Source organism: Nanorana parkeri, unplaced genomic scaffold (genome assembly GCF_000935625.1).
Source record: "Nanorana parkeri isolate BGI_ZX_2015 unplaced genomic scaffold, ASM93562v1 scaffold2749, whole genome shotgun sequence".
NCBI lineage: Eukaryota > Metazoa > Chordata > Amphibia > Anura > Dicroglossidae > Nanorana > Nanorana parkeri.
Genome location: NW_017309017.1, coordinates 23,155 through 45,250, shown reverse-complemented (window position 1 = coordinate 45,250; position 22,096 = coordinate 23,155). Strand labels below are relative to the sequence as shown.

Here is a 22,096-nt window from a genome sequence, read left to right as displayed (position 1 = left end):
CCCTGCTAACATGAATAGGTTAAATGATCCATAGTACAACTACATGTTATGTAATATTAATCATGATTTAACCTATTCATGTTAGCAGGGGAGAATTGTAAATCTATTGCTGTAGTGTAGTGGAGGTGTGTGCTGTATATATGTACTACATATACAGTACACAGTGCAGCAATAGATTTACAATTTTCCTCGACTAATATGAATGGGTTAAAGGATCCGCAGTACAATTACATGTTATGTACTATTATGTACTATAGATCATTTAATCCATTCATATTAGCAGGGGATAATAGTAAATCTATTGCTGCAGTGTGTACTCTGTATGTAGTACATATAGAGTACACACTGCAGACAATAATTTACTATTTTCCCCTGCTAATACAATAAATCGTTCTTATGAGGGACCCCAGGCCCTCACTCACTGTTAGTTGCCTCGCTGGTGAGGTCGCTCTGTGCGGGAGAGCAGCGGCGAGTCAGCACTGGTCCGGATGGGGGAGGAGCTCCAGGTGTTGTTCTAATTTAGCTGGCCTGCGACTGCTCACAGGTCCTCTGGGCAGTCGCCGGTGTTCTGTCGACGCTGAGAACTCATCGACCTCGCGAACCTCTGACGTCGCATCCGGTTACTGCCAGTAGGTCAGCTACACATAAGGACCTTCCGTGCATGCGTTGCCACTCACCGAGCCTTACATCCCCACACTGCGCCTGCGTCCCTTTCTCACGGCCGTTAACTTCTCCAACTACACACAGATCCTGTCCAGTTCAACTACCATGCACTGCAACTATACACTGTGCTTCCGCTGTCCATTTCAACTATTAAAATAAATACACAAATACATAAATAAATAGATTTTGTGTGGGAATGTAAGGATTGGTGAGTGGCAACGCATGCGCGGAAGGTCCTGACCTACTGGCAGTACCTGGATGCGACGTCAGAGGTGCGCGCCGTCGATGAGTTCTCAGTGTCGACAGAACAGGACCCCACTGGACCTGCGCCGACTCGCCGTTGCTCTCCGAGTAAAAAAAAAATCATAACGCAAGCTTCGGCGCTATGATCGGGGCATTTTTACAAGTACAAGTACTTGTCAAAATGCCCTGTATCGGGCCCGATTCCGATGCTAGCATCGGTATCGGGACATCCCTACTAATAACCAAATATGCAAACATTCCTTTTCTCTATTGTCCATTGAGGGACACAGCTATGAAGAATTCTGAGACGTAGGGTTATGTTGCTGCCTCTAGGAGAAATGGACACTAAGCAAACAAATTAAAAGCCTGTCACTTTAAGGATAACACCTCACACCTGCCAATTTCGCTTAGTATCCTTGGGGGAATAGATGTGTCCTTCTCTTCATTATTTTAGTTAATTTTGTTTCTTCATTGAAGATTCTACTGCCAAGAGCTACTAGTTGATTCATACCAGATATGATTAAATCCTGGGAGTCTCTTTAGCTAGCTGACAAAACTGAGAGATTCATGGCAGATATGTTAAATCTTGGAAGTTTCTCTAGTTGTCATTAAGCAGGTTGTTTCTAGTCTCAGTACTTCGGCTTTGTCTTGCGGAGGTCCTGTCATCAAAAGTCAGGCTAGTATTAAGCTTGGGGATTTCTGTTGTTTTACATCAGGAACAGGACCGTGGAGTCGTGAGTAAAAAATGTATTTACCTCATGTTTATAAGGTTGGGTGTTTTCCCTCCCTCGTATTTTACTTTGGCTGTGTGCTTTTAGACTCCTATTTGTATAAATGCTTTTATGTGGAGTTTGACTGATTTTATTTAACTTTCCCTCCGACTCTTTAAGAGTCAGGGACTTTGATTTGATGACACAGTTGTTTTTATCTACTGTGCATGTGCAGTCTGTTTTTCTGGTTTCCTCAGAGCAGTAGTGTATTTCTATCATCTGCTTCCTTTGTTTCTTATTTATCCTCAATTTCATGTCGCTTATTGGGGAGAACAGAGATATGCTGTTTTTTTATTATTACATAGCCATTTGCCAGATATTCTGTGGTCTGCAGCAGGTGGTTGCAGTACTTTTTTTGCCTCACACCGGTCCAGGCCATAAGTATTATTTTAGTCTGAAGCAGAATTGTCAGAACAGACTGTCATTAGTCATTAGCGGGCTGTGTGAAAGTGAACTTTTTTTCTTTCCTACTCTGTGTCTTACTACTGGTTTTATTCAGAAACATGTGACATTTGTGTGTTACGTTGGTGTCACTGATGTTTCTGGAGTATATCCATATATCTTGCAGCACTCCTTACCAGATATCCCAAAAGGTAACAGGTGCTCGTAGTGACTGCGGATGGCACTGCTCACATCAAAACTCAAACTCAAAACTCAAATACAAAGTTCGGCAAAGATGTCACCAGCACGAAAATTCCATATCAGTGCAAATACATTTTATTGATAGATGTCACTTCAAACGACAAGTGCTTACGGTGCTGTGCAGGGTCCCCTTCATGAGGCTCAGAGATGATGTTTCTGGTTCTTCCAGTTACAAATGGCCTGTATTTCTCGAGGTGTTGCTATGGTGACATAGCTCTCCTTTTTATTTCTGCTTAGGCTTGCTGGAAAAAAAAAACCCTAACTTTTCATTTCTCTGGATACTGATGGCATGGTCATCCCATTCAGGATAGAAAACACTCAATAAGGGGAATTTATAAAAACTGGAGCAGACAAAATGTGGAACAGTTGCCCACCGCAACCAATCAGTCTCTCTCTCAGTTTGTTCAGTTAAGATATGAAAATGAAAGAGAGAAGCTGATTGGTTACTGTGCACACCTGCTCCTGATTTATTCTGCTCCAGTTTAAATTTCCCTCAATGTGTTTGTACATATTCACGGATTCCGGGTGGAATCCATCCGGTCGATTGTCACCTCTCTTAAGCAGCCCATACACCTTACAACCATCGCACGACTTTCGTTGTGCGATGGTTGTAAGGTAATTAAAATCTCATACGATCTGCCCACCTTGGACAGGCAGATCGTACTTGCGATCATCGCAAGCCCTCCCCGCTGAAAGGAGGACTTCCGATGATTCCAATGCTGAGCGGGCAGTGCGGCATTTTTCTTACGAGCATGCCACTAACCCGCCGAAAATCTTATGATTTTCGTCAGGTTTTCAAGCGTGCTCGGAAGACAAAAGATGTGTGACTGTACAGTAGAAACGGTTGCACGCCTTCCAAACACCTGACGATTATCGTACGATCGCGGGATCACCCGCGATTATCGTACGATAATCGGCGATTATCGTACGATAATCGGCGATTATCGTACGATAATCGGCAGGTGTATGGGCACCACACGACAAGGAGATTTTTTTTATCTACACATTTCTGTATTTCCAGCTCATCAGCGTTTCCTTCATTTTGCGACAGGTGACCTTCATTATTAAATTTGAGAATCTTTCCTTCAGGGAAATTCAGGGAAATTAAAAAATGTCAGGCCGAAACCGAAAATGTTTTTTATTTTACCTTTTTTATTTTTATTTCTTTTTTATAAAGTTTTGAATTTTTTTATTTTTATTTAGTTCTACATCCGGGTGAATGGTCTCTCCATCCAAAGGCATTTCAACAACTTTGTAAAATGTGGATCTTCTGGCTTTTTCTCACAACTAGAAGGTGGACAGATTTGTGTACAGAGCAAGGGATCCAACAGCGGATGCGGGGAATGCCTTAGTAGCTCCGTGGGATCAGTACACACTAATGTACGTTTTTTCTCCACTAACACTGTTACCTTGACTGCTTCGCAGGATAGTACACAAAGCAATTCCAGTCATTCTCTTTGATCCAGATTGGCCTTGCAGGGTGTGGTATCCGATTTGGTTCATTTGTTAGCAGACAGTCCCTGGTTTCTCAGAGCCTAATCTTCCACCCTGGTTCTCAGTCACTGGCTTTAATGGCCTGGGTGTGGAAATCCAAATGTTAAAAGACAAAGGAATATCAGATTCTGTTATTCCAACTATACATACTTTTGTTTCTAATTCCTTACTTTGTATTTTTATCAGGGAAGTTACTCATGTAACTCCCTGTAAGGTTTCCTTTTCCTCCATGGGCCCTGAACTTGGTTTTATCTGTGTTACAAATCCTGCTTTTGAAACTACACAAGACATTACTTTGTCTTTGTTATCCAGAAAGGTTGCTTTTCTTGTGGCCATTACCTAGGCTAGAAGGGTTTCCAAGTCTGTTCTGTCTTGTAGGGAACCCTGTTTGGTTTTTCAAAGGGACAAGGTTATTTTGAGACCAAAGGTTTCTATTTTGACCAAGGTAGTCTCAGCTTTTTTTTATTTACATGAAGACATTGCTTTACCTTTGCTTTGTCCTGCTCCCGTTCAACCTAAGGACATTTCGTCTTTATCATTTTGCATGTTATGGGGACTAGTAATGTTCATCTCGAAGCAAAAGCTTCCTTTGAATATTCAGACTCTTTATTTGTTATTCCAGAAAAGCCTAGAAAAGGTTGTTCAGCTTCTAGATCCACTATTTCTAAGTGGATTCATCAGCTTGTCATTTAAGATTATGAGTAGCGGGGCAAAGTACCACCCTTTCTTGTTTCTGCTCATTCTATTAGGGCAGTTAGTACTTCTTTGGCATTTCAAAATCAAGCTTCTGATACTCAAAATTGCAAGGTCGCAAGCTGGTCTTCTGTTCACACTTTTTTGCAAAGTTTTATAAAGTTGATGTTTCTGCCTCTTCAGATTTGATCAGAAAAGGTTTTTTTCAGTCAACTGTTTGAGTGTACTCTGTTCAGACTGCTTTTGAACGTCCCTACATCTCAGAATTCTTCAGAGCTGTGTCCTTAAATTTAGTTTTTTCTGTGAAATCCTTTTCTCAGAGACCATTGACAGACACCGCTCCCTCCCCTCAAGTTCCTTTGTACTGCTTGCTACAACTGTGAGGTGTGAGTGGTTATTGTAGTGTTTCCCCTCTTTTTAGTCCTTTTAATGAATCACTCCAGACAGAGTGGTAATGAGCAGAGTCCTATTTACTTAAAGGAGAACTATGGGGGTTAAGGCTTTTCCCCATAGTTCTCCTTAGGGTAACGGGAGGACACAAACTAGCGAGCTACAGCTCGCGGTATACTGAGACGCCACAGTATACCGCGAGCTACTGCTTGCGGTAGACAGACGCCGCAGCTGCTTGAGGTGAGTGAAAAGCACTCACCTCATAGTTCTCCTTTAAGCTTATGTGAGGAGCTCTTTACATGCAGGCAGGTAAACAGAGATTGCCAGTATGTTCATAAATGGCTAGATACATTAATTCCATATATATTGTATGCCAAATACCCAACAGGGACCTGCAGTGTTATTTCTTAGAGTAGTGTTCTTGCATTTAGTTTGGTAGCACCTCAGAGTTCACCCTCTGCTTCGAGTCACACAAACAACCTCTTCCAGGTCACAGTTTACATGCCAGCATGCTGTTTGCCACGCCCCCTTCCTGCTCTCTGTGGCAACATGCACAGTGCCCATAACCAAGGAAACCATACCTTCCCACAACCCATAAGACATCACAGTAAAACATTACAGTTATGTCCTTAAAATGACAGGCTTTTCATTTCTTTGCCTAGTGTCCATTACTTTAAGAAATCGCAGGATAATCCTACATCCTAGAATTCTTCAGAGCTGTGTCCCTCAATGAACTCTGAGAAGAGGATTTTACAGTAAAAACAAAATCCTATTTTTTTTGTCCCCACAGGGTTTGGAAGAAGAAACACAGAAAGAAGGTATTCTTCTTGGAAACTTCACCTACAGGCAAGATGGAAATCCTATTCAGACTTTTTCTATAAAGGTAACAGAAGAAGAAATATCCTCTCCGAATATTTCCTTCTTTAAGGTTTGCTTTGTACTCAGCCGTACAACATATCCAGGGGCAAATGTGGGTTTCCTAGTTGGGAAAATATTTATTTTACACCGAAATCATATATAATATATATATATATACATATATAATCATATTCTGTATATTTGCAATTTGCACAAATAATATATAAAGAATATACAGGAGGTATGCAAAATATGGTACATTTGTTTTAGTCAGTTTACCACACAAAAGTTTGGTGCAAAAGAATTTTGCCACCAAAAACAAATGTGATTTCTTTTCTCATCCTTTTAGGGACACAGGAAGTCTTTTTTACTTTTGAGCTATACTGCTGCTTACAAGAGAAGTGGACACTAGCAAATAAAAAAAGCTGTAGGCTAGCCCTGGATAACCCCTGTCACTACCAGCATGTTGTTGCTAGTGTTCTCAGGAGAATAGATATGTACCGTATTTTGCGGTCCATAAGACGCACCGGACCATAGGACGCCTTATGGAGCACTCGACAGACTGTAGCTTCTGACACAGCTTCTATGATAGAAGCTGTGACAGAAGCTGCAGTTAGTGACCGCTGAGACAGGTGGCGCTGTGATTACAGCGCCACGGTCTCAGTGATCACACAGAGCAGACGAAGAAAGTCCGTTCTTCGTCTGCTCTATGGTGATCTCGATCGTCGCCGCTGCTCGGTTTTAATACAAGTGATCTCATTAGATCACTCGTATTGAACGAGCAGTGGCTCCTACTGCTGAACGTGGTCGCAGCCGCCGCTGCTCGGCTTTAATACGAGTGATCTCATTAGATCACTTGTATTAAACGAGCAGTGGCTCCTACTACTCGCCCGGCGCCCGAAACTGCATGTCTCGGGCGTCGGGATTCGCTCCATAAGACGCAGGCACATTTTCCCCCTCCTTTTGGGGGGAAAAAAGTGCGTCTTATGGAGCGAAAAATACGGTATTCTTCAACTCTGATGTTTTTCTACCAAATACTTAAACAAACATTCCTCTGCATAAAGGTGCATCCCTACTTTCCAGAGTGGGGGATTGTTGTTAATCTTTGCAGACACTTGGACAGCTTGCATCTCAGATGCTTGGGTGCAGGGGGTGGTATCTCAGGGCTACAATCTGGAATTTGGCTCCCTGCCACCTTCTCAGTTTTTTAGCAGACTTCCATTGAGCCCTCTCGCGTCTTGACCAAGGTGTCATTGCCCTAGTTCCTGAGGCAGAACCTTTTCAAAGATTTTGCTGCAACCTGTTCACCATTTCCAAAAACAAGGGGGAATCCAGCTCAACTTTATCTCAAAACGCTGTCTTTATTTGAGCCCATAAATTCTGCTTTAAAGCCACAAGGTCTATCATCACCTATCTTCTCCAGGGAGACTAACTGGCATCTGTGGACAAGAAGGTCACATACCTACATATTCATTTCCCACTATTACCCCTGTTGTACTTTCATGGTATCCCCATTGTGGAATACTTATTTGTCCTCCTGTTGAGGGAATAGTTGGTGTGTGCTCTGTCTGACAATGTGGCTTGTCTGACTGTCCAGACATAATAGTGGTTCAGATAGATTCTGAACCTTCTGAAATCATTACTGGAAGTGACCCATCATGTTGAGTATCTGGCTCTAGTCCTAGACAAAGCTCAGGCCAGAGGTTTTTTTCCATAGGAAACTTTTTAGGCTCTCCAATCTCAGATTGGAACCCTCAGGTCCAGGGGATGTTTGGAAGTTCCTGATAATGGATGCCAGCATGTCGGGCACCCTGAAGGACTTGGTTATCCTAGGAGTTTCATCTACTGATCAACATCCTGCAATGTCATGTGATTTCACTGTCTCTGCAGCTTTGGACCATCCTGCTGGAAGGTCATCCGATGTGGCCTTAGCCTGAACATGCAGCGATGGTAGCATACATCAATCATCTGGGAGAAAATAGAAGTCTTGTTGTGGCAAGAAAGATAGATAGGTTCCTCTGCCTGCATTCCGGGTGCCGGCGATCGCACTACGGGCGGGGAACGTGGCTGCGGTGCCATTGCTCAGGCCAGAGGTGCCATGCACAGCCATGTCCCCTCCCGCCCCTGAACGCAAGGAGCCACCCCGGCTTGGGTTCCAGAGGCCGAACGCTCTGGAACGCAGATGTTTTTTCGCTGGTAGATCTCATTGAGCTAGTCATTTGAAAAGTAGATCTCCAGACAAAAACATTGTGGGCGCCCCTGTTCTACTAGATCTGTGAGTACCTCATTGGCTTTTCGGCACTAAGCATCTGTTTCCCATTTTTGCAACGCCGTCACCTTATCTTGTGTTCTATCGTTGTCCAAGTTCTACCAGAAGCGGTCCACAGTTGTCTGTTATTTCTTCTGGGTTTGTTAGCATTTGGTTGCTGTGTTGCTTACCCTTCAGTTGGACTGCTTTTGAACATTGCATTGGTGAAAGACTTCCTGTGTCCCTCAATGAACAAGAAAAAAACAAGATTTTTGTACTCACTGTAAATTCCTTTTCTTGGAGTCCTTTAAGGGACACACATTCAGTACTGCGTGCTAAAACTTAGGCATCATGATAGTGAGTGGGGTTATCCAGAGTTTGCCTACAGTTTTTTTTTGTTTGCCAGTATACAATTCTCCTGTAGGGAGCACAGACTTCCTGTGCTCCCCAAGGGACTCCAATTTAAGGATTTCACATTTCAAAATCCAATTTTTTTATTCTGATCAGCAATAACATCATGATCACCTACCTAATATTGAGTAGGTCCCCTTTTTGCTTCCAGAACAGCCCTGACCCATTAAGGCATGGACCCCACTAGACCTCTGAAGGTATGCTATATCTGGCATATCTGGCATCAAGCCATCAGTAGCAGATCCTTTAAGTCCTGTAGGTTACGAGGTGGAGACCTTCATGAATTGGACTTGTTTTTCCAGCACATCTCTTTATCTCTATAGGTTGAACTCAATTGACTTGTGTCTTTTTCAACCTCACATTTCTACTGCGCATGAACTAACTCATAATACTATGCGCAGGACTGGCTAATCAGCCAAGCATCTATTTAAGGTAAAGGTAAACTTCCACTAAGTTATTTTATTTTTATGTAAATATCACAACTAAACCATCGACTAGAAACTGAAATCAGCTTCAAGGAGATGCCATAAATATTTCTCCCAAGATTGCAACAAAGAAGATTCTTACTGCAGCTAGAATTATTCCAATCACCTTACTCCAAATCACCTGAAGAGGGCAATGTTGGACTAGGAATAATGTTGGATTTTTCCTTAAAATTCCAATATTATTCCATGAGATGACCTTTGACCTAAGTCTATAATTAAGAATTAATCGGATATCTTTGACAGCACATGTCAGACTTACTGTCTCTTTAAGAGATGTATAGTAGACATGTGCGATTCGTTCCGAATCGAAATTCGGACGAATTTTCGGACATTCGGATGTATCCGAATTCCGAATTACAGACATAACGAATGCAAACGAATCCGAATTTCCATTTCCGAAATTCGGTAGCGGTAGTTCGAACGTTCGTTTCGTTTTCTGTTCTTATTCGTTTCGTTCGTTGGAGCAAAGTGACATTAGAGAAGGAGAAAACGAATAAGAACAGAAAACAAAACGAACGTTCGAACTACCTCTACCGAATTTCGTCCGAATTCCGAATCCGAATTGACTTTCACACCCGAATCCCGAAAAACGAAATAACACAAATCCGAATTTAAAACGAAACTAAACGAATTTTTTGGCAGTGCACATGTCTAATGTGTAGCTTGAGAAAGTCTAAGCAAGAACAACAATTCATTTGTATATACATTGAGAATGAAGTCATCTACTAAGACAGTGGTTAAGTTAAATTCTTTCACTGATTACAACAATAACAATATACCTATTGTAATCACAGCGCCACCTGTCTCAGCGGTCACTAACTGCAGCTTCTGTCACAGCTTCTGTCATAGAAGCTGTCATAGAAGCTGTCACAGAAGCTACAGTCTCGAGTGCTCCATAAGGCGTGCCGGACCTCCCTGCGTCCTATGGTCCGGTGCGTCTTATGGACCGCAAAATACGGTATATGTCAGCAAGTACAACCAAATAATATATAAGGTATATAGGTTGAATATTGTAAAAAATATATATAAAATTACTCAATTAGGCAAATATTTAGATGCTTCATACAATACTAATAATACAATTGAAATTATTGCTAATACCATTCCTATAAAATAATAATATTGTATACAAGGTAACTTTTATGGTGAGTTCTTTTTCCGATGTGACGAGAAAGAGGGGGAAAAAATATCATGGTATTCTCTTTTGTTCTTTGTTAAGTTTGAGACATGGCAATTCCATAAATCTCATTCTAACACAGTCTGGTAGCATGGTTAGTCCTTATCTCGTTATTGTTGTTTGGTACCCCCACAATTTAAAACCTGGGAATGTATGTGGTAAGGTTCTGAGAATTGCTGATGTTAGAGTCTTTGTCCAGAAACCATGAACTTAAATTCATCTTATATACTGATAGAATAGACAGAACAACGATGGCTTCCAGGATGCCCATATTGCATTATGTAGAATAATATATATAGGTCTTATAATTTAATTCCTTTTAGCCCCAAATAGTTCTGACACATCCATGTCTTTATGGACCTTGCTTTGTGCACTGGTGCATCGTTATGTTGGAACAGGAAGGGGCCATCCCCAAACTGTTCCCACAAAGTTGGAAGCATGAAATTGTCCAAAATGTCTTGGTATGCTGATGCCTTAAGAGTTCCCTTCACTGGAACTAAGGGGCCAAGCCCAACCCCTGATAAACAACCCCCACACCATAATCCCCCCTCCACCAAACTTTACACTTGGCACAATGCAGTCAGGCAAGTACCGTTCTCCTGGCAACCGCCAAACCTAGACACGTCCATCGTATTGCCAGACAGAGAAGCATGATTCGTCACCATTGAACAGTATAATCTCCTAACCTCCAAAGAGAACATATTTAATTTTAACAACCTCAACGTAAAATTGCAAAGACTTGAAACGAAAAATACAACAAAGAAGACCCAGGAATGTTGAGCAGTTAGAACCTATATCAGGCAAGAATAGGACAATATTCCTCTCCCAACACTCCAGCAACTGGTCTCCTCAGTTGTTAAAAGAAGAGGGGATGAAATAGGGGTTTATGAGACTTGCAAATCATTGCATTCTGCTTTTATGAATATTTTACATAGCATCCCAACTTTTTAGGAATTGGGGTTATATATACAGTTGTGCTCAAAAGTTTGCATACCCTTGGAGAATTGGTAATATATGTACCATTTGTAAAGAAAATATGGGTGAGCAGGCGAAACACATTTCATTATTTTCTTATGGAATTCATATTCAACTGTAGGTCATAACAGAATGGCTCAATCATAAAACAAAGCATGGCAACAAATAAAAAAATGAAAAGAACCCTGTTTAAAAGTCTGCATACCCTTAGTTCTTAATACTGTGTATTGCCCCCTTCAGCATCAATGACAGCGTGCAGTCTTTTGTAATAGTTGTCTATGAGGCCCCGAATTCTTGCAGGTGGTATAGCTGCCCATTCATCTTGGCAAAATGCCTCTAGGTCATGCAAAGTCTTTGGTCGTTTTGCATGAACCCGCACGTTTGAGATCTCCCCAGAGTGGCTCGATGATATTAAGGTCAGGAGACTGTGATGGCCACTCCAGAACCTTCACCTTTTTCTGCTGTAACCACTGGAGGGTCAACTAGGCCTTGTGCTTGGGGTCATTGTCGTGCTGGAAAGTCCAAGAGCATCCCATGCACAGCCTTCATCAAAAGAATGCAAAATGTCTGCCAGTATTTTCTGATAACATGCTGCATTCATCTTGCCATCAATTTTCACAAGATTCCCCATGCCTTTTAGAGCTCACACACCCCCAAAACATCAGTGAGCCACCGCCATGCTTCACAGTGGGGATGGTATTATTTTCGCTATATGCCTTGTTGACCCCTCTCTAAACATAGTGCTTATGGTTGTGACCATAAAGCTCTATTTTGGTCACTCCAAATTACAGTGTGCCAGAAGCTGTGAGTCATCTCAAGGTGTTGTCTGGCATATTGTAACTTGGCTTTTTGTGGCATTAGCGCAGTAAAGGCTTCTTTTTGGCAACTGGACCATGCAGCTCATTTTTGTTCAGGTATCGTTGTATTGTGCTCCTTGAAACAACCACACCGTCTTTTTCCAGAGCAGCCTATATTTTATCCTGAGGTTACCTGTGGGTTTTTCTTTGTATCCTGAACAATTCTTCTGGCAGGTGTCGCTGCAATTTTCCAATTCTTAAAGAGCGATTGAACAGTACAGACTGACTTTTTCAATGCTTTGGATATCTTTTTATATCCTTTTCTATCTTTATAAAGTTCCATTACCTTATTACGCAGGTCTTTTGACAGTTCTTTTCTGCTCCCTGGCTCAGTGTCTAGTCTGCTCAGTGCATCCATGTGAGAGCGAACAAACTCATTGACTATTTATACACAGACACTAATTGCAATTTAAACAGCCACAGATGTAGGAAATTAACATTTATTGCCATTTTAGCCCGTGTGTGTCACCTTGTGTGTCTGTAACAAGGCCAAACATTCCAGGGTATGTAAACTTTTGATCAGGGCCATTTGGGTGATTTCTGTTATCATTATGATTTAAAAAGGAGCCAAACAACTATGTGATAATAAATGGCTTCATATGATCACTATCCTTCAATAAACACATATCATATTCAGTGTTAATTTCAACGACTAATAGTTTTTGTCATAGTTTTTGTCAACAATACTTTTTCAGTTACTAAAACTAAATAAAAACTTAGGATGACTAAAACTATAAAGAAAATATATTAACATTTTAGTCGACTAGACTAGACTAAAATGTTGAGAGAGAAAGAGATCCAATCAGAACTTTTTGAAGAGGTAAAGCCAAATACCACACTTATCTTGGCGAAAACTTTAGACCAAAAACGGGTTACAATTGGGAAATCCCACCAAATGTGTGCAAAAGTACCCTCGTTGGGACAGCCCCTAAAACATGAACAAGGGTAGGAGGGAAGAGCCTTAGAGATCCTTTGGGGAAAAAGGTACCACCCAAGGAGCAATTTATAGTTGGTTTCCAATCCAGACATGGAGGTGGAACTCCTAGAGGTAGAGAGCCACATCTGCGACCAACTCTCATCCAATGCCACAACTCCGACTCCCAATGACTATAATTGGATGGCGGGGCAGACTGTTGAGGAGCTAGGAGGAGTAAATACAAAAGAGAGATAACCCCTGGGGAATGAGGATTAGAAACACACAACCCCTCAAATGCCATACATGTAGAGGTCAGGAAAAAGGCGCAGCAGAGTGTCAAGATAGTGTTTAACTTGGAGACAGCAGAAAATTTCCTCCGAAGAGAGATGAAAATGCTCACGGAGGTAAGAAAAGGATTTTACACCAGTGGGGGTGACCGGCCAAGAACCACAAAGCAAGCGACTAGTAGCCCAGTGCCTAAGCAAGGGGGAATCTGGTAACAGAAGACCTCCCGAATATTTTACGGTATCCCATAGCTTCAAGGAATGAGCAGAAATTGGATTAGTAACTGAACTCCTCCAATGAGGATGAAGCCACAAAAGTCAATAGCAATCGTGCTATTTAAGTAGGTCTCTACCGAAAACCCACAGGGGGACATACTGCACAGCCTGCCACAGGACAAGCTGACCCACCTGAGCAGCCACAAAATATTATAATGTCACCATGAGGACAAAAGATCAAGCAGTTGCTTAAAAAGGGAAGGGAAATTGGCCTGTTACAGCGTATCATAGTAGGCAGTGAGCATCACCCCCAGATAAGGGATCTTATGAGAGGCCCAAGAGAACGGAAAGGAAGCCTGCAAGGCAACGAGTTCAGATGGGGGCAAGGAGATGTTAAGGGCTTTCGATTTCGCCTGATGGACCTGTAAGCATTAAACACGTTCAAAATCCGATAGAGTATGCAAAAGATTAGGAAGAGATATCAATAGTTTAGAAATACACAACAGGACACTGTCTGGACAGAGACACAGTTTATGGTGATAGCCCCATATCTCGATCCCATACACATCAGAGGCAGACCTAATGAGATGGGCCAATGGCCAAAACAAACAGAAGAGGGGGCAAGGGACAGCCCTAACGTGTCCCACGCAAAATAGGAAAGGGTTCGGACTGCTGACCAGCACAGCAGACGCTAGCTGTCGGGTTAGAATAAACAGTCAATGCCCCATTGGTCCAAACATCACGAAAAGAAAGTCCCAGGATAAAGAGTCGAATGCCTTCCGAATATCGAGCGATAGGAACATAACAGGTAGGTTCTGCGACTTGGCCACATGAAGAAGGGACATACGACTAACATTGTCTCCAGCCTGCCTACGCTGGATGAAACCAATCTGATCACCCCCTATCAAGGAGCCCAAGCTAAGAGTGAGACGAAAAGCCAAAATTTTAGCTAGCATCTGAGGATCAATATTTATGAAACAAATGGGGCAAAAGTTAGACCATGACGTATGGTCAGCGCCAGGTTTGGGTAACATGCAAATGGATGCCGAGAGAGATTCATGGGAAAATCCATCCCCCTTACGCACTGCATTAAACATATCAACCAAGCGCAGAGCCAAAAGCTCCTTACATTTTTTCTAATAACAGGCAGTGAAACCGACCGGACCCGGCTTTTTGAATACCTTTACAGGTTTGATCGTCGCAATCACTTCCTCCACACTGATCTCAGAGTCGAGCCACTAGGCGGTGGCAGCTTGAATTACAAATTGACCAAATGAGAGTGAAAAAAACAAAGAATAGAAACAGGGTTAGAGGTAAGAGAACCATTGTTACGTTTGAGCCTATAGGGCGCAAAAGAACGGTCTGGAGGCGGAGACCTGTGGAGACAGTTAGCTAAAAGCGAATCAGGTTTATCACCCTTAAGGTAAAATTTGTGATGAACTCACTGCAAGTGACATTCCGCTACATGAGTCATACACAAAATCAATTCCGTGCGAATATTGAAAAGGCGGGTTCGGTGGGAAGAAGAAGGGGTGGCTTTAAAGGCATCCAAAGCTCGCAAATAGGCTGCCTCCAGCTCCCTAATCCTACCCTCTCGCTTCTTGCGTTTCTGAACAGCTTTCTGTATGAGGACACCCCTTGTGGGCCTCCCACAAAGTAACCGGGAACGCGACAGACTGAACATTGAGAAAGAGATAATCCTGAATGGCACTGTAATGCCGTGGCAATAGTAAGAATCACAGCTGCGGAGGCTATAAGCATATAGGGGTGTTCCCAAGGGTACGGCTTCAGGGTCGGGTTCCAGGCGTCACTCTCAAAGTCTTAAGCGGAGAGTTTGGAACCCTACCATCATGTGCCGCAGTAAACGGGTATTCACAGTTCAATAAGGGTATTTCAACATACAATTTAAACTGGTATCAATTATAAGTCAGCAGATTTGTAAATTCAGTAATCTATGTACTCAGGGTATTCCTTTCATACAGTGGTTTAGATTATCATAGGCATTCACAAATGATGGCAGTTCATACTTTTTACCCCTAGAGGGAGTGAGAGTCCAATCGTTGAACAAAATAGGAAATCCTTGCAAGTTAGTCTCAGTAGTGCAGTGCTTTGGATAGCAGCAGTAGCTCTCTCTGTTACAGTCACAGAGAAGTGAATACTTGCTGTTTTGCAGGGTTTCCAGAGACGGGTTCCAAGATCTAGGGTTCGTGGTCCTTTCAGCAGGGAGCAGGCTGTCAGATGGCGTTCCCAGATGAATAATAGAACGCCATACTGACCCGGCTTCCTGCTTTTTATATGGAATGGGAAGGGGAGGTGCTGGCCGGCCCGATGCGTTCCACGCTGGAACGCATCGGCGATTCACTTCCTGGTTGCGGCTGCGGTCCCCTGTGGAACGCAAGCCGCGATCGTTACAGGCACCCTCTAGATAGTGGAAACATCTGGATCACTGAGAAGAGAATCCCTTAGTGTCCATGACATTCCCGAGGGCCTAGACGTAAAGTAATGCAAGGTGAGCAAATTAGTATCATGGTCTGACCAGGGAGTGGGTACAATGCGTGCCGAGGATAGGCAGGGAAGTGCAGTGTGAAAAAGAAAAACATGATCGATGCAAGAGAAGAAGTTGTGGGGGGAGGAAAAGAACGAAATCGGATTTAGCTGGATGAAGCTCTATCCAGGCATCCACCAGGTGGTACTATGCCAACAGATCACGAAATGATTTAGAACTAGACAGTTCCACACCAGGGGCCACCAGGGTCACAGGACAATCTTGGATCGACCCTGTGACAAACCCCGGTACTCAGGATGAGTATGTCCGCCGCTGTATTCTTCCTTGCTCAGGAGATATTGCAACCCGCTGATCTTTAGCTCCCAGTTTCCCCAGTCACTAGTCGAGACCCGAGTGTAGGGTGAAACAAACTCTGATTTATTGAGCAGCTGTGCAACCTTTTATACACAAAGTGATTAGATCAGATTATAATCCCATCACATCCACCCTGCCCTCCCCAGACATTCTGACTGCGCAACACCACAGGGGGTCCAGCTGCTAAAGAACCGCAGCCAGCCATAACAGGAGTGTGGCCAGATGCAGGAGAATGTCATTGTCCTGAGCTCCTTGGAGTACAAAGGGAGCTAACGAGGGTTGGTGCTGACAGTCTTTTGATAAACAGGTTACACAGTATAACATAATTAAATATAACCCAACACCAATACTCAACCCATAAACTGATGACCATGTCGTCACAGACCCCACCATAATGAGATAACGGCCCTCCGGATCTTTAATCTTCCATTTGCAACAAAAATGAGCTGAGCACCGAAACGCAATTAAAACGCCACGCTGTCTCGTAGAGGCTGTAGCCACATAATGTTGGGAGAACAGGGAACTAAAAAAATTAGGGGTGGTATAATGAGAAAATCGGGTCTCCGGAAGACAAAGTAAATACGCATGGAAAGATTGGAAATATCGAAACACCTGTACTCGTATCTGAGGTATATTGAAGCCCCGGACATTCACAGAGGCTATAGTTGAAGGCATAGTGACAGCAAAAAGAAAAATAGAGAAACAAGAGCAGCGAAAAAGGATAGGAGTTGGGGGAGAGTCAGCAGCGGGGAGCACAAAAACAAAACAAAGGGGGGAAAAAACAAGGACTCTCGATCAATGCAATAAAGTCTACCACAGAATTGGCTCCATGGAGACTGTTCTCAAGACTAAGCAGAAACATTGTTGAGGCTGCTGTATCCAATGGGAAAAGGATTTGATTGACTTTTCGTTTGAAACAGATAAGTGAATACGCATTTATCTTTCATCAGTATGGCCGTACATGACGCATATTTTCCCAGTTGGAGATCGCAATTGAAGCGGCACTAATGTGGATGTATTGGGGATGTACAGCCTAATGTCGTTATATACAGGGTTACTCCTGGACATCGGAAGTCCCTTTTGCAAGTCCCCTTTCCTTTTGGAAACTGTGATTCTCTAATGGATGTTCATTTGGACACAGCACTTGAAGGACATACAAGATAGCTGTTTTGACGTTATACTTAGTATCAACTATTTAATACCAGAGCAACACAGTAAAAGCCACAACATTGCTAAAAGTAATTTGTTTGATACAGGGTTGAATGAAGGCACATCACCAGCCAACTTTGCTGCGGATCTGAATAAACCATATTAGGCTATACAAGATATATTTGTTGCATCAATGGCTAATAAATTTATTAGCCATTGATTGGGATAATAACTTTTTAGTATTTTAAATGTATGTAGATTCATGTGTTGTTTCATATGAGATTAAAATTTGTGATATAAATTTAAATAAGTTCTGAAATACTTTTTTTGCTCATGGATGGGATCTCTAGGTTTGAGGGTATTCAGAAATATTTATTTAGATTTGTAAAAAGAGACCCGTGACCTATATTGATACTATATAAGTAATTGCAAACCCCAGATTATTATGACCACCCCATCAGTACTTCGTTGGGCCACGAGATGACTCCACGAGATGACTTCGTTGAGCCGCCTCGTGACTCCACGAGATATTGAAAGGTGATGCAAGGAATCTGACACTGCACTGTTGCCCTTCTGTTGTCTTGTACCAGTCTTGCCACTCTCCGTTCTGCCCTAACATTGACTAGTCGCTGACGGCCACAATTCGCACGTTCAGACCCAGATTTTCGTCTGACAGTCCAGTCTTTAAACACTTTAACAACAGCTGCTCTTGAACATTTAACAAATTCTGGTGTTTTGCTGATACTCGTTCCATGGCTCAGAGCGCCAACAATCATCCCACGTTCAAAGGCTGTTAAATCGCGTTGTTTACCCATATCTTCAGAAAAAAATCACTTCTAATGTCGTGGTAAACAACCTTCTTCCCTATTTATAATGGTCTGGCCCTCTAGCAACTTCAGCACGAAATTATAGCTTATTTGCCTACAAACGTCAGGTGGTCATAATAATCTGGCCACTCAGTGTATCTCTCGCCTTAGTATCCTGTTAGCAACGTTTACTTTTCAAAAATGGATCTCCAATTTGACATCTCTTTTCTTTGTATACATATATGAACCCAATCATGGCACAATAATGTCCCATCCCTTCATACTAACATTTAGCTTGTATTTCAACTTTAGTAAATTTTCTACTTAGCCCAGCAGCCCGCAGTCATTCTAGGTCATGTAGTATACATATACATAGGCAGGGATCCTTACTCCGTATAACATCTCACTGGCCATATGTGAATATAAGCAGTCTCTTACCGCATCATAGCGAAAATATCTTGCACAATGGTGCCTGCGTGTCCAGCCATCATCGGTCAGACTTCAGAAAAGCCCCCTTACTTAGCCAAACAGCCGGCAGGTGTTGTAATTCACATAGCCTGCATATATACACTCCCGTACTTTAGTTCATCACGCATCCACATGTATGCAATACCGAATGCTCATTTCAATGATGACTTAACCATGCCACATATCCAGCAAAGACCACACAGCAACCTGGAACCATGGTACTGTGTCACAGTCACCACCCTTAGCCCTAAAACATTTCCTCCCCAAACAGGACTTCTTCAGAGGGGGCATGAAAAAAAAATCCTTTGCTGTGCTCACAAAAACACCAGTGCTCTGATAAATAAGCCTCTCACCTCAGTGTTCCTACCCTTGGGTCTCAAAGCGCTTCATGTACGATTAACCTCCTTCCTCACACTATTTGATGCCGGGATCCTCCTTCTTTCAGATGAAACCGATCCTGATCTTAACGTTTTCTCCTCTACCTACAGCCCAACTTCATCTCAAAAAGATCTCTCAAAAACAGAAGTAGAAATCATAGCGCACCCCGTATACAATAAAAAAATATTTTATTAAAAGGATTACACTCACATAAAAAACAAATAAAATCGCATAATCAGAATCTCATTCCTAAATGTCAGGTCTACCCTCCTCTCTCTGCCCAGGCGTTCTGACCTCACTGACTCAGCTTCTACGTTACGTCGAGGTACCGAGCAATATAAGTGAAATGTAAAAAAAAAGTTGAAAAATTGGTTTAAAATGTATGATGATTAAAAAGAAATTAAAATAGTTTAAAGAAAATACAAAACAAAGAAAATGAAAAATAATTTTGAAAACATGCTGTCAAAAGAAAAACAATTGGGCGGAGCTAGCAGTGACAGTCTTAGGACGTTTGCTACTTTACTGGCCACTTTAGAGACTTCTTTCAAAGACCTTTTGACTTACACAAACAGTTGATAAGAAGATTGAATTTGAATATTTTTTTTCCACAGAAGTAATGTTCACTGTTATATTTGGTTTTTGAACACATTATTTGTTTACTGTGTTGGGTGACAGCGCAAATTCACATATTTGGATGATATTAATGCGGGGTCATGCAGCCAATTTAAGTGAGCAGCTGTAAGGAGGAACGCCCAGTTTTTTAAGAGTAATCGAGCACAGAAACCTCTATAGAAAAGTCACTAAAATATAATTTGCAAAGAAATCATGAAAACCCTCTCAAAGGAGCATGCTATTTTGGTACTACCATAGTCAACATGGCTATGGTCTTTCAGTATGGATATGGCAGTTGGATATGGCCTTTTAGTATGTCAGTATGGAGTTGGATATAGTCTTTCAGTATATCAATATGGAGTTGCCTGTGGTCATCCATATGTCAATATGAGGTTGACTATGGTCTGTCAGTATGTGTAAATCTGTGCACACTTTGTGTGTCTTCACTGTGGAATGTCCATGCTGGGGTATTGGCAGAAAAGAGGATGAGGCAAGTTCAGCATTATGAGGACCAGTCCACCAGGGATAAATGCAGCATGCATATCTGTTTATTTTAATTAGTTGCATATGTTACTATTCCATATGAAGGGGCTAGTTATTATCTGTATTTAGAAATGGCCATATAATATAAACCAAATTTTATACTCAAAAAAATAACCTTTAGGCCCCGCCACACCTCAATGTACCGAGAATGTGCGTCCCCCATATTTGCATCGTGTCGCCCATTGATTTTAAATGGGTGCTGCACACAGGACAAACGCAGGAAAGTAGCTAATTTGCGCATTTTCCCAGCCATGTTTGGGATGCCAATAACAAGTAATGGCACCGCAAGCGTGAAGCGATTTTATGACCCGTTCTGGAACGCACGTCAAAGCACATAAATTACGTATTTGGTGGACGTTCACGAAACACGAAGGTGTCTCTTAATGCCAAGTATACAAATCTGATATTTAGCTCCTGTGTAAGAACAGTGCTTCTCTGCATTTCAAATTTGAGTAGACCTGAACCAGAACAAATGTTGCCATTGGAAGTTTTCCCTGCCTATCACCAGCATGTAGTTTAGAGGGCAGACACAGATTAAAGGATTTTGCAGGCATAAGGTTCTGGAATTGCTTTATTAGCTGCTCTCACATTGGAAAACAGGTGCAAATGTGGCTTGGTTGCATTTACATATTTTAGCTACTTCTCTTTGAGAACAATGTTCTGCTTTGTACTTTTAGTCTTTGCATTTCAAAATCATCTTTCTAATTGTTTGTCTGTCTTTGAAGGGTGAAAACATTTCCACTTATGAGCTAGTGGAACTGAGAATACAGAGCAACTGGGGCCATCCCGAATATACCTGTGTCTACCGATTCCGCGTCCATGGAGAAGCAAAAGTGTAGCAAAATGTTGGTGATAATGGATGTTAAATGGCCCGGGAAAGGCCTTAGAAGAATAGTATTGTCTTGCTGAGCAGCGTTTGCTCTGTACTGCCAGCATGACTGGATGCAGTATATAAAAAAATGACTGCCTCACTGCTGCATTGTCTAAACTGATTTCCCAGGAATACTGCTAGGTAATACCCCAGAAAGGCTGTTGAACAGCTTTTGTGCAACCTTCATAAAGAAGAGACTACAGTGGTCTATATAATTAATTTGATAAGCATCTGTGTGAGAAACGGAATGTGTACAGTTTCTTTAAACCTTTTTATATTCATAGTATTAAAAAAACATAAGCACCTGCACACATGGGACATATCACTGCATTGTCCATTCTGATACCTGCATGCCATATTTTAAACACGATACATGTTTCAGCAAAGAAAGTTCTAGTGATAATCTGAAGCATTGCCTAGGGGCAAGGAGCACTGTGACAATTAACATAAAATGAAGTTTCCGATTCATTCTCATTGTTTCCCCACTGTGGTCATTAAATGCCTAAGATTTTGTATCCTAATCATGTTTATATTTTTCTGTCAATTCGGGCTGTCATTATGATAGAATAAATTCTTCCAAATTTCCATAATCTTTCATATACAATATATATACGTTAAGTTCAGAGACTGAAAAGATCAAAAGACAAGATGTGTCAGTAGAATAGGTATGGACATTCCTTCTTCCTTGATATTGTTTGTAGCCTGCATTTGAGAAGAGAAATGGAAAATCTTGAAAAATATGCCAGTTGTATATGCTTTAAATCAAATACAGGAGTTAAAAAGAAATTCTAATTGACCTACAAATATTGAAGGGTTTCTTTTGCAAGTGATGGCCCGAATGTAAGCACTAATAATAAATAACATCAATTTGCTTGCCCTTAAGAAGGCAGCTACAGATACTTTGCTTTGGATTACTGTTTATTGTGTTCAGTCATATTTCATGGCTAATAGAGCAACATGCTATTATTTACTAGGGTTTCTAGAGAATGCATTGTAATTTTTCATGTAAGTTAAATTATGTTGGCTAATAATTCTTACAGGCTAATTTGGGCAAAATGTGGTACAAAAAAACCATAAAAGGTATTTC

The 22,096-nt window shown here is 41.8% G+C and overlaps 1 protein-coding gene across 1 annotated transcript in view; it reads left to right on the top strand.

Annotated features, from left to right (window-relative positions):
• LOC108802253 (SUN domain-containing protein 2-like) overlaps positions 1-21,296 on the top strand; it is an 82,812-nt gene extending 61,516 nt beyond the window's left edge. The window contains 2 exon segments of the mRNA XM_018574120.1: positions 5,686-5,778; positions 20,864-21,296. Of these exon segments, the coding sequence (XP_018429622.1) occupies positions 5,686-5,778; positions 20,864-20,977 (207 nt within the window). The 3' untranslated portion in view covers positions 20,978-21,296.
• The last annotated feature ends 800 nt before the right edge of the window (positions 21,297-22,096 follow it).